The sequence below is a fragment of the Heptranchias perlo genome, chromosome 12 (assembly GCF_035084215.1).
Source record: "Heptranchias perlo isolate sHepPer1 chromosome 12, sHepPer1.hap1, whole genome shotgun sequence".
In the NCBI taxonomy this organism is placed as follows: domain Eukaryota; kingdom Metazoa; phylum Chordata; class Chondrichthyes; order Hexanchiformes; family Hexanchidae; genus Heptranchias; species Heptranchias perlo.
The window spans coordinates 51,129,485-51,143,165 of NC_090336.1; the positions used below are offsets into that span (position 1 = coordinate 51,129,485).

Sequence of the window (13,681 nt, forward strand, 5' to 3'; positions counted from 1 at the left end):
AGGAACACATTACTGGAACTTGATGGTGATGGGTGGAAAAAGGAAAATAATGCTGAAATGTGGATATGAGTTTCATGTGGTTGGCTTGAAATATTTAGATTGGTTGTGCCTTGGATGAGACAGGATCTGCCAGTAATCGAAAACAAAATTACTGGAGATGTTAGGAGAAATAAATATACTTGAGTGCAAACCTGACATCTAGATCAATAATTTAATATTGTGGTGGACAACAGAAACAACATAAGAAAAGGAAACTTCTCTTGGGAATAAAGCAACACAGCAAAGGACACAGCATGTTTGAGGAGCTTTTGACTGCCTTCAGGTTGTAATGGCATGATCAGAATGAAGCATTAGAAAAAGGAAAATCTGTATATAAGAGATTCCGACAGTTCAACAATCTAATATCTCATTCTAGATTAAATATTTGAAACTACTTATGAATGCAAGCATGTGTTTTGTGTGTGTGAGCCTGTGTGTTGGTGACTGTGTGTGATTGGCAGGGAGGAGTTGGAAACCTGAATGAGGCTTAAAACTGCGGGAAAATAAGCACAAATGCTCAATGCATTTATCTGAAATCTCTCCTTTCACTGTTTTAGTGGAGGAGTTAATTATTTATTTTAAATGGATCAATGCCTCAGTTCAGATAAAAGGGCAGACATTCATATTTATTACCTCAGTATAATTTCAGGCTCCAAGTGTTATATCATAGTGTGGTACAGCACAGAAGAAGGCCAATTGGCTCATTGTGCCTGTGCCGGCTCTTTGAAAGAGCTATCCCAATTAGTTCCACTCACCCGCTCTTTCCTCATAAACCTGTAAATTTTTTCCCTTCACAACTCACTGCGTAAAAAAAATGTTTCCTCACATCACCTCTGGTTCTTTTGCCAATTACCTTAAATTTGTGTCCTCTGGTTACCGACCGTTCTGCCACTGAACAGTTTCTCCTTATTTATGCTATCAAAACCGTTCATGATTTTGAACACTGCTATCAAATCTCCTCTTAACCTTCTCTGCTTCAAGGAGAACAACCCCAGCTTCTCCAATCTCTCCACATAACTGAAGTCCATCATACCTAGTACCATTCTAGTAAATCTCTTCTGCACCCTCTCAAAGGCCTTGGCATCCTTCCTAAAGCATGGTGCCCAGAATTCAACACAATACTCCAGCTGATGCCTAACCAGCGTTTTATAAAGGTATAGCATAATTTCGTTGCTTTTGTACTCTATGCCTCTATTAATAAAGCCAAGGATCCCATATGCTTTTTTAACAACCTTCTCAACTTGTCCTGCCACCTTCAAAAATTTGTGTACATTCACCCCCAGGTCTCTCTGTTCCATCATTCCCTTTAATCGTACTATTTGGTTTATATTGCCTCTCCTCATTCTTCATACCAAAATATATCACTTCACACTTCTCTCTGTTAAATTTCATCTGCCATGTGTCTGCCCATTTCCCCAATCTGTCTATGTCCTCCTGAAATCTGATACTATCCTTCACATTGTTTATTACATTTCTCAGTTTTGTGACAGCTGCAAACTTTGAAATTATACCCTGTATATCCAAGTCCAAGTCATTAATATATATCACAAAGAGCAGTGGTCCTAATACCGATCCCTGGGACCATCATTGTATACTTCCCTCCAGTCTGAAAAACAACCATTAACAACTACTCTCTGCTTTCTGACCCTTAACCAATTTTTTTTAATCCATGCTGCTACTGTCCCTTTAATCCCATGGGCTTTCATTTTGCTGACAAATCTATTATGTAGTACTTTATCAAATGCCTTTTGAAAGTCTATATACATAGCATCAATTACACTACCCTGATCAATCCTCTATGTTACTTCACCAAGTTAGTCAAACATTAATTGCCTTTAACAAATCTGTGCTGACTTTCATTTATTTGCCCATATCTTTTCAAGTGCTAATTAATTTTGTTCCAGGCTATTGTCTCTAAAAGTTGTCCACCGGTATGTTAGGCTGACTGGCTTGTAATTGCTGTGTTTATCCCTTTCCCCTTTTTTGAATAAGGATGTAACATTTACAATCCTCCAGTCCTCTGGCACCACCCCCACATCTAAGGATGATTTTGAGACTGTGGCCGGAGCTTCCGCAATTTCCATCCTTACTTCCCTCAATAACATAGGATGCATCCCATCTGGACCAAGTGACAGAATTGATCAAAGAAATTATTATAGCACTGGAAAGGGAATTTATTTATTATTTATTAATACTTATTTATTATAAGCTTCCTTTTTCTGTTTCATTTTAATCTCTATATCTTTATTCATCCAGGGAGTTCTAGCTTTGGATGCCCTTCCTTTCCCCCTCGTGGGAATGTGTCCACTCTGTAGCCAAACCATCTCATCCTTGAAGAACTCACATTGTTCAATTACTGTTTTGTCTCCCAATATTTGATTCCAATCCACCTGGGCAAGATCTCTTTTTAACTCACTGAAATTAGCCCTCCTCCAGTTAAGTATTTTTATGCTTGATTGTTCCTCGCCCTTTTCCATAACTATTCTAATCCTGATTACATTATAATCATTGTTCCCCAAATGCTCTCCCACTGAAACATACTCCACTTGCACCATTTCATCCCCCCGAACTAGATCCAGCACTGCTTCCTTCCTTGTTGGGCTGGAAACACACTGATCAAGAAAGTTCTCTTGCACACATTTCAGGAATTCCTTCCCCTCCTTGCCCTTTACAATGTTACTATCCCACTCTATATTGGGATAATTGAAGTCTCATTATCACTACTCTATAGTTCTTGCATCTTTCTGTAATTTACCTGAAAATTTGCTCCTCTATCTCCTGCTCACCAATTGATGGCCTATATCATACACCCTGTAGCATGATAGTTCCTCTATTGTTCCTTAATTCTAGCCAAATAGATTCAGTCTTTGACCCCACAACTGCATCATCCCTTTCCAGTGCTATAATGGTTTCTTTGATCAATTCTGCCACTGCCCCCCTCCCCTCCTTTCTTTCCTATCCTGTCTTTCCTGAATACCTTGTAGGGCAAGAATATTAAGTTCCCAATCCTCCCCTTGTTTGAGCCAAGTCTCTGTTGTTGCCACTGTATCGTAGTCCCATATGGCAACTTATGCCTGCAGCTCAACAACCTTATTTACCACGCACATGTACTCTAAACTCATCTTAGACTGCCTCACATTTACCCCCTGTCTGATCACTCCTATTTATGATCTATTCTTTACTCCAATGCTATTTGTCTCTCCTAGTTCCCTGTGCACCTTGTTTCTCCTCTCTAATGTTTCATCCTGTGCCCATCCCCCTGCCAAATTAGTTTAAACCCTCCCCCACAGCACTAGTTAACCTCCTTGTGAGGATATTGGTCCCAGCTCTGTTGTGGTGCAACCATCCATCTTGAACAGATCCCTTCTGCCCCAGAACTGGTCCCAATGCCCCAAGAAACTGAAGCCCTCCCTCCTGCACCATTTCTCCAGCCAAACATTGACCTGTCTTATCCTACTATTCCTATATTCAAAGGCAAAGCCTTCTGCTAGAATCATTTCATGAAAAAACATGCTATTGCAGATAAGCAATTTCTTGAGATATTTATACAATTAACAAAGTTGTTCTTTCTTCACTTCACACCTGTGGTTTTGAAGTTTCCAAAGTAAAAATGTTGATGTGCATCAACATTCCTATCTTAACTATTTTTTCATTGTCCATTTATTTAACAATTGATGTACTTCCTTTCTATTTTTCTCAAAAATGGGAGGAGGTACTTGCAAAAATATTTAGTTCATGGTAAATGTCAGCGCATATACATACTTATGTAGATGCCAAAAATTGAAGTTAATATTAAAAGGACAAAAATGAAACATTTGATATATACTTCATCAGGTTACTTTGTTCGTTGTATAAATATCTCAATCAATTGCTTACCTGCAATAGCATATTCTCTTTTCATGAAACAATTCTACCAGAAGGCTTTGCCTTTGTTTATTAAAAAAATGGATAATTCTTCTGAATCCAAAGCATGGGGTTGTTTATTGGGCCACGACAGTGCTGAAGGATAGTTAGTAGATAAGCTCGTTTTTCTTCTATAAAGAATTTTCCAGTTTTACAAAATGAAAATATCTGTGATGTCACAACTTTTGAGTAACAAAAAGTGACCTGTGTTTCAGCTAATTTAACCACATAGCACAGAAGTGAGTCCTGGAAATCTTACTAAGGACCTTGTTGGCACATTGGGATTTTCTTTATTTTCACGAAACCTTTACAGATAAATAATGTACACCCCACAACTGGCTAAATGAATTTTCCATCATTTATGCCAGCTTGTTGACTATTTGGCTGCTTGAGGAGTATGAAATGAGCTTCATCGCAATTGTGAAGCAATTGGCCAGTTCTCTTGATTCCCGCTAATAAAGTCACATTTCATAAAATTGCCCATGGGGAATTTGCACTTAGCCACCATTTTCATAGCCACTATTAAAACACAACCTTAAAACCCCCCCTCAACTTTTTAATGTATCACACATTAGGTATTAATCTGTGTATGATACCCTATGTTGGCTCTGTTACTTACTTGTAATCAATGGCTTAGTATCATTTATAAAGATGCAGTGATTATGTAACATTTATTAATATTTAAGTTTAGATCTCATTACCCATCAACTGCATGGCATGTCCTCGCTGCAAATACCTACCATGACAAAGTAAACCGAAGCCAAAGAAAAATAAAGCTGCCCACCATTTTCATGGAATAGATAAAAAAAGCAAAGAATCATGGAAGTGATTTCCAGATGGAAATATCATTCCAGATTTCAGATAACAGTAATAACTGCTTCAACTTTGCTTTTGTGGTTTATGATGTCACCTAAACCCATCAAATGAGATTACAGCCTGCTACTCACTCCCAATTATCCATTATTCTCCACGTAATTAATTAACATGTCAAATATAATCCCGGATTTCTAGCTATAAATATGCTTCATGTATACTAAATTTAATTTGGTCGAATTATTTTAGTTAACAATTCTGTGCTTCTGATCCAAGACATGCCAGTTCAGTGAATGGCCCTTTGGGCAATGGTTAACATTTAGGGCACTGATTAATTACTTCTATTCAGGATGTACTTGGACATCTGATTAAACTACTTTGAAGGGAGTTTCCCTCCCTCCAACAGCATAGGCTCATTGGTACTTGTTCAGACACAAAGCAGGAAACGCCCCTTCCCCAGGTGACAAAGATTTTTTGTAAGGAAGGCATGTGGAGGCCTGAAGGCTGCCTTAATCTTTCTTCCAATCGAGTGATGAAGTCTCTACATTGCTGAACTACCCATGATTATACTGTTCACTTCTTACTAGGCCGCAGCCGGAAGTTAGAGATGCTTACTCTCTTATTCGTAAACCGGAAGCGGTTTATTAGGAGTTTCTGATTGGATAACGATGCATTGCCTCATGGACAACGTCACGGGGCAGGATGGTCACTTGGAATTCAAGCGATAGGCATCGCCTTGAAATATGAAGAGGGGAAATGGACTTTTAAAACAATTATTAAAATCGCATCATTGGAGACAAGAGGAAGAAGATGACAAGCTACCAGTGCTCCATGAATGAACTCACTTGTACCAATTCATTATTTGTGATGTTGGTACAGTACTGATGTACACCTGGAATTGATCAATGTGAGTTTATAAAAAAGGGTTCTGCATTTTGGGAAATGACCAATCCAAAATTTGAACATCTCAGAAATACCAATGAATGACGTATTTTTTAAATATCATGCTCAACATGTGATGCTCCCCCTTTTCTGTGTTGCAAACAGGTAGAAGATGCATTAACGCACAGTGAATATACTCTATATTTTTAAAGCGCAATTCATACTTTTGTTGCAATAATCATTCTAGTGAACAAAATCGTATATTTATTCCACTTAGACCTGTTCTTTTCCCGAGAATAATATCATCACATAATCCAGCATACAACCCGTACTGGTATAACGGAACATGTTAGCTGGACGTCCCATGCATGGTCAATGAGAACAATTGAGGCCATGAACAATAAAGAGGAACTGTTTCAAATCTAAATATAAGCGTTTATTTTCTTAACATTCGGTATTTTGAAAGCTATTTTCCTAACTGCTGTTCCTAAATTGAGTCGTACTTGTATAATTATCGGGAACATCATATATTATTTATATTTTGCTGGTGTTACCATTAGATTTTATTCCACTTGGGTAACTGCTGTATACAAGGCTAAGCAATTTTTGGTAGAAACAGTGCAATATATTATATTTATTTTTTACAAGCTCTAAGGATGCTAAATTGAGCCGTGTAGTGCCCGTTGTTTCAGCACTATGCGGCCTCTCCAACATCCAAGATGGAAAGAGTTTGTTGGTATGCGGGTGATGGGGGTGTAGTGCGTGGAGCAGTGGATACGGCTAATGGTGCAGTTGGTAGGAGATGCCACTTGACAGTTGACCTCACTCACCTTGACCATTCATGTCAAAGCATTGAATTTCTTCCTGCACTACATCCATGTTCATGATGCTGTGCGCCTGGCATTGACTTCGTCCCCCACTGCGCCCACTGTCTTTTGGGTATATGTCTGGAGGGCCTCTTCCCCCCCCCCCCTGCCCCACCCCGCCTCATGCAGTTATAGGATGTCCCTCCTTCTGTGCATCCCTTGCACCAAGGCCTCTAGTGCATCAGCAGAGAGCCTTGGTGTACACACTCTCACAGGCTTGGTACAAACTCAGATCGGCAGATTGGTGAGGTCTGGCAAGCAGATTGGAGCATGTGGGATTTAGAAGTGCGCAACATTTATTCAATGTTTTAACATAACTCATTAGTTTGTAAACATAGGGATGGGAGCTGCATCTGTGTTTTGCATGTGCTATGTCTGATCTCTGTTCAGACTCCGTGCAGACAGCAGAATGTTATTTTCAGCAAATAACAGGTACAAGCTACCTTTAAGAGATTTTTAAGGGACAGTCTGCCTTTAAGAGATTGGGGCTCCCCCTGCTGGTGGAAAGCGTTGAATCCTCTTGTCAACGATCCCCCAAGGCTGCTTGAAGGTAAGCCCTCAGGCCTCACGAATGTCTCATCCTACCTGTGCAGGGGCCATTGGGTGTGGGGTAATAGCGGACCATGCTACCCACGCCCAATAATAGATCCTATCCAATTTTTTTTATCCCTATGTGTCTAAAATGCGCCAGTAAAACGTTTGGGCAAGAGTGCATAAATTGGCATTAGCCAAGGACGACAGGTTAATACATCTTTTTGATTTCAGCCTTCAGTTTCTATGGAGTTTCTCCGCAGCTCTGGCACAGTCGTGCAATCGAAACAATGCCACTGCTAAACTCTCTCGGGGACCATAGAAGGACCGCAAGTGCGATCAGTGAATATGTTTGGAAAGGTCGGGAAATGTGTTTGAATTTTGTTTTGCACAAATGGCGCTCAAGCTATCTCCCAAGTTCACCATAAGATTAATTGAGGGGCAAAAAAAGCATGGACGGATGGATACTGTGTGTATATCCAGGATACCGTACATCAACAGATTGGTGCAATTTATTGTGATAGTTCTCTCCGAGTTCTTTTCAATTCCTGTAGGAATGTGGGGAAAGATTGAATGCCGCCCTGGAGTTACTATTTCAATTGGGGCATAATAGAAAGTACACTTAATCTGCAATTGCTAGCTAGCACCGAATATTGGCACAACACAAATCATTAGCTGGCTATCGTTAGTTGTAGAGAATACGCTAAAAACTCAAGTTTAGAATTGTGCAGACTAGAGCGCGTATAGCTCGAATCTTTAGCAATGCTGCTTTAACATGTTGTAACAGACTGGCGGTTATCCATAATGTCCATCAACTGCTTTAGTGAACAAAGCCAACAAGAGATTGCAAATCGTGACAAGAGCTATCTTGGTCCAAGCCCTTTATTATTTCCAGACTCCTTTCAGACATATGGCTTGTTACAAACTCCTGAACTTGACCACCGTGGCAACAAGCAGTGACCTGCATAAACTGTCACCAGAAAGCTTTGTTTATCCGTACTTCTCGGTACCCGCACCGTTTACATGCCCAACCCATCACGACTCTTGGTTTGGATCTCTACAGACATTACTTAATCAACTCCACCGATTTTCCACGGGGGACAGACTGATTAATCTGGTACTGCGGTGCTACACAAGGTATCCTGCAAATCAAGACAGACGCTTTGTCCCAAAAAATGAATTTTAGCGAAATTGTTGGAAAATGAGAATTCCCTTCTGAACCGAACCCATGTTCAGATAACAGACACTAAAACCGATTTGATATCTTATTTCACGATTTCTGCCTGAATGTTTTACAGCATAGTATCGAAAACATAAGATCGTAACACATTTTAAATCATAAAATAATTCTAGCGATTTTTTTCTCTCTTAAAAAGTCACAATTTGAGGCATTTTCTGTGAGGCGAAAAAAATCTGACCTCAGAATCACTGAGACTTGGGCGTTTTGTAAACTCATTCTTCCACACGACCTCGTGCATTCGTTTTGGGTTATATATTGTTACAGAGGGTCTTTTGAAGTTCCCTGCTGCATTGTCAAGCTCTTAATTCAGTGCACCAGAGTGCGCTCTAGCGATTGTCTTACAGAACCCGTTTTCGGACACCAGCAGTATTTAGAAATGTTATCTTGGCGAAAGGGCCAACACGATACAATAGAAGTTAAAAGGATCTGTCGAAACACACGTGTTTGCAGTTATTCTGAAAGTGAAACTTAGAATATTTGTAAGGAACAGTCCATTTGAAATGTGGTATTCAATAGGTGATCACTTACATATTGCAATGCTGAAAGATCATCAACCATACCACATTCCATCAGAATGGCGATATGGATGATTCATCCCGACAAGTTTGGGATATATTATGATATATAATATTTGTTATAAAGCGGATATATGAATATGTAAAGCCTCAAGCTTAAAAACCACTTGGAAATTCTTAGATATCGTTAGATAAATTAACGACTTATGCAATAATTTTTGGACTCGTTGAGGCCTGTGCTTTAACAAATTTGTGCACATATTCTTATAGTTATACCCTATTTCCCGTATCTAATTCAAGCGAACGATCCAACCTCCTCTACTGTTTCCTAAAAAGTTACGATCCAGTTCCTAAACATTCTTGTGTCAATGCATTAAAAACCCAGTACGCATTTATTGTGTTGTCAGTAGGTAAAATTGTAGGCTTTATGTATGCTGCAGGGTTTGAAAAATATCTGCAATAAAGACAGCGCGGAATGCACGGAATCCAGCTTCCTGTTGCCCGACACCGCACACGTTACTGTCATTGATTTTGAGGTGAAATTAAATTATTTAACACATATTCGTTATGAGACAAATGACATAGGCTGCAATGTAAACGAGTCACTGCACATTTCCATTGTTTGATTATACAAGAAAAGGGGACTTTTCTAAATACGGTGGGTATTGCAATTTTCAGAAAATCATCCATTAACAATCACAGCTTTCAAATCACAGCAATCTTAAAACCCCTTTATCTTTCTCAAGTAATTATCCAGGGTCGATCTTGTCGCAATGTTACGCAAATCATCTCGCTCACTGCACCACCGACACTGAGCACGTTCCTCTGCAGCTGAAGTCTATAAAATTTTGCACCGAAACATTTGATATGCGATTGAATATATTGTTCATAATGAAAATGAGCACGTTTCATACTGGCTAGAGTGAATTGGACGAGCGCTAGGATCCAGTCGGCGCAGTGCGTGACTCGGATTAAGATGAACTAGGTTTGAGTCTCAGGGGATCTAATTAACAGGTTGGATGAAACCCCCTGTGTACCAAAATATTAGCAGACACCATAGAAACGGATCGTCCACAACCTGCTCCCCAACTCGGGTTTACATTTGACACAACATTCAGAATTTTACACGTCTTTCACACCCCTCGGTTATCTCTCAAATCAAAAATAGGTTTAGAAAATCGCCCATTCTTTTCATTCATCAATTCATTTTTACGAAAATTATTGCTTAAATTATTGCATTTGAGATTAAAAAAACAATTAGAGCATAAAGAAAATGATTTTGGACGTGAAATTACAATTGACCTGATTGCCCACAGAAAATGATTCAATGTTATGATTATACTATTTTATTCTATTATTTGATCTTTTTAAGCCACTACCCGTGCGTTTAAAGGTGGCATGGTTGTACAGTGTTGTTGTGTCAGAGAAGCGCTCAGGATAAATTGAATTTGAAGTAAACAGATCAGGTCTCAATTTTTAACCATAATCCAACCCTAGTGCGGATGGTCCCCACATCAAGGAAGCACATGGTGGTTTATGAGAGTCCAATATTTTTGCCAATAAGCTATGTTAAAATTTAAAAAGGCAAATACTATTTATTGTTGAAATGAGTTCGTTAAATAAGGATTTAACTTTGTACAAGAAACTCTGGGGTGTATGTGTTCAAATTGTCGAGTTTCTGGTTGTTTTCAATCATTTACTTTGTGAAGTAATTTAACAGCGTCTTAATTTAATAAATTCTCCGTTCAATAATTACTGTTTAACAATCTGCTTCGTATTCAAAATATTTAATTTAAAATCTGGGATTATTGCTAAAAGCAAGACTTGCCCCTCAATGTTTGAAATAAAAATCGAATATGTGATGTGACAAATAGCAGTCGCTATTTTCAGGGTTTTGCATTAATGGGCCCAGGTTAGCACATCAGTAAAATTCATCAAATTCCCAAGTTGTTTCACATTAGTTATTTTACCTGTTTGCTGCCAGTCTGGACGCTATGTAACCTCCAGGGATCTGAGTGACGATATATCCCCAGAAAAAGGAACCGTGGATCATTCCCACTGTCTCGGGATCCCAGTTAAACTTCGCTTTCTTGTGGAAAAGAGAGAAAGAGCGGAGTTGGAGGGGAAATGCAGGTCAGATTACATTATAATGAAACTGAAGTGAATCTTTCAATATATTTAGAAACAAAGATAGTCATATAAACTCCAAAATAATCGAACAAATCAAACAACCTTAGAGCTGCATTTAATGATTTGGGATCTGTTCAATTTACCGTAAGCGGGTAGCAGGGAAGGGAAAGGAAGCAGGGTAGAGAGCAAGATTTGATCTCAGTTGGGCCTAGATATAATTATTTTGACATGTTCCAGATTTAGTGCAAAGTGGTGTGGATCAGAAATGATGCTATCAGACCATTTCTCCAATCATAATATTTTACTCGTTTTTTTTTAGCTTTGGAGACTATCTAAAATTTCTCATACTAAATATAGGTTAAAACGAGAGCTGCGATGCTCTGTGATTTAGCTGAATTCCATGGAGTGTTTAGAATCCAGACTAAGGGCGGTGCCCTCACCTTCTTAATAATTGTATTTCCGTGGTGGGTGGTGCTGTTGTTGACCATGTCCACGATGGCCACGCCGAGATTACACCTGATCCCGAAGGAGATACAGAAGCCCAGAGCACTCATGATGGCGATGATGTACCTGCGAGGTAGCCCGAAACAAGTACAATCGCAGAGCGGCTGTTTCTTCGGCTGGACGTCCTGCACCCTTCCATCCTCCGTCAGCTCGATGTTTTCTCCAGGCTGCTGCCTCTTCTCCAGGACTCTGCACCAGAAAAATCACATTCACCCAACAGAAACATTCTTTTAATGTCTTGACTATTGCTTTCGTCCATCGAAAGGAACTATTTGTGAATTTAAGAAACATACTTCTTTCTGTTCTGTGACCGTTGCGGTTTTATTTTTGAAATTCGCATTCTGGGAGCACTGATATAGAATAGTCTAACATATAATGCATTAGTTACTGTTAAATGTTCGTAAAATATACATTAACCCGACAAAGAATAAGATACACGCCGAAAATAATATCATATCGACTTGCATAATTCTCGAATACAAATTATATATAAATAAGAACTAGTTCCATATAATTATCATTCGGAATTTTAATTTTTATAAACGTGCACCGAAAAATGATATTCTGATTATATGCGTGTATTGGAGTGCGCACTATATATGTGCCTTTGGGACATTTATTTTTCAATGAAACACCTTACTTTACTGTACAGCAAATATTCTTTGCATGATATAACTTCGCTAAAATAGAAACGAAATTTATTGGTAAAAAGGTAATCTGGAAGAACGTACATTTTAACTAACTTTAATAATGTCAATACAGATTTTATTGTGGGGTGGAAATACTAATATTATTGGTAGAGATAATGTAACTAACATGTAACATAACGGGAAGAATTAACGAATCAAAATTTCGATTTCCTAGCCGTCAAAAGCTGTTGCTCTGTTCATTCAGAACAAGACGATAGGAGCTTTAGCTCGACTAACAATACAATCATATTTGGGTATGAAAAAGAACTGTTATGTCTATAAATTAACTTGTTGGCCAAAATATAATCAAATATGACAAAAACAATGTTAAAAAGTCTACATATAAATTAAAGAGGGTAATGTTTGAATGTGAAAAAACTATAAAGCGATTAACCTGACAATAATTGATTAGTACTTCAAATAAAGCCTGAGGTTAGGACAGAATTATATATATTTACCAAACAAATATTTTGAAAAAATAAAAATATCTAAAGCACTGTACTTGTGAAATAATCACTTAACTAGACTGAATTAACTTTAGTTTTTCAAAAGAATCTTTGACTGGTTACACCGCAAAGGTCTACATCAAAATGATACTCGATTGTTGTTTTGATAGAAAGGCACAGTGGTGTATATATTATTAAACAGGTCGATATATATGCAAGGCTATGGATTAATGCACAAAGACGCGTCAAATGCAGAAGCAGACAACCCGTCAAATATTAATTATTTACACGTTCCATGGCTGATTCCTAATGTGGAGATTACACACAGGAGCTACAAAACCGGAATATAATTCAGAGCGAAGAAAAACTCGCATTTACTATGGTCTCTTAATAACCCACGCTAAATCGAAGAATGTTTCGCATTGTAGTAGTTCATAGTAAATATGGTAGCAATCGCGATTTTAGAAAACAAAAATGTAAGCAGCCATATTTAACTTACTGCACTCTGAGTGAGTCCTTTTAGCTGAAAACGCTAAAAAGACAAGTATGGGGGAAAGGGGGAGCGAGAGAGGGTTGTGATAGAACATTGGGTACATACATCTATGTGGAACGAGCAAGGTTAATACAAGCATTTTTGATTATTCTACAGTCTCAATAATTAAATACATTTATTATCAACTCTTGCATTTAATAACATTTCTAGAAACGATTCAGAAACTCCTTTATCCAACATGCATCCCCGGATATTTTAAGCCCTTTTATTCACTTACATGTTGACAAATATTGTTAGGAGCCTTACCTGTACAGGTGACCAAGAGATTTCCCAGCAAAATTTTTGAGCCCCTGTTTGCTAGGAGCAAAGACCCGTTCTTTAACAGTATCCATACCCTCCAGAAGTTGCTCAGGTATATGTGCTCTTATGAAAGTGTCATGTTAGAGATAATGATTGTTCATTAGAATTAATTTGGTAGAACGATCAAGTGCTCTCAAGCTACTGAGGAGCGTACGACTCCCACATAAGAACCGACACGGTGCTGCGATTCGAAGTTCAAAGAGGAAATGAGAAAGTCTTATTTAGCCGTCCCCACCCAACTGCTGAAGATTCAGAAACAGCCATGATGTT

General features: G+C 38.5%; 1 protein-coding gene across 1 annotated transcript in view; it reads right to left on the reverse strand.

Moving 5' to 3' along the window:
* The window catches only part of slc17a6a (solute carrier family 17 member 6a), a 40,148-nt gene extending 26,705 nt beyond the window's left edge, over window positions 1–13,443 (reverse strand). The window contains exons 1-3 of the mRNA XM_067993537.1: window positions 13,358–13,443; window positions 11,360–11,612; window positions 10,760–10,878 (exon numbers count right to left, since the gene is read on the reverse strand). Of these exons, the coding sequence (XP_067849638.1) occupies window positions 10,760–10,878; window positions 11,360–11,612; window positions 13,358–13,443 (458 nt within the window). The remainder of the gene's footprint in view (window positions 1–10,759; window positions 10,879–11,359; window positions 11,613–13,357) is intronic.
* Window positions 13,444–13,681: the final 238 nt, after the last annotated feature.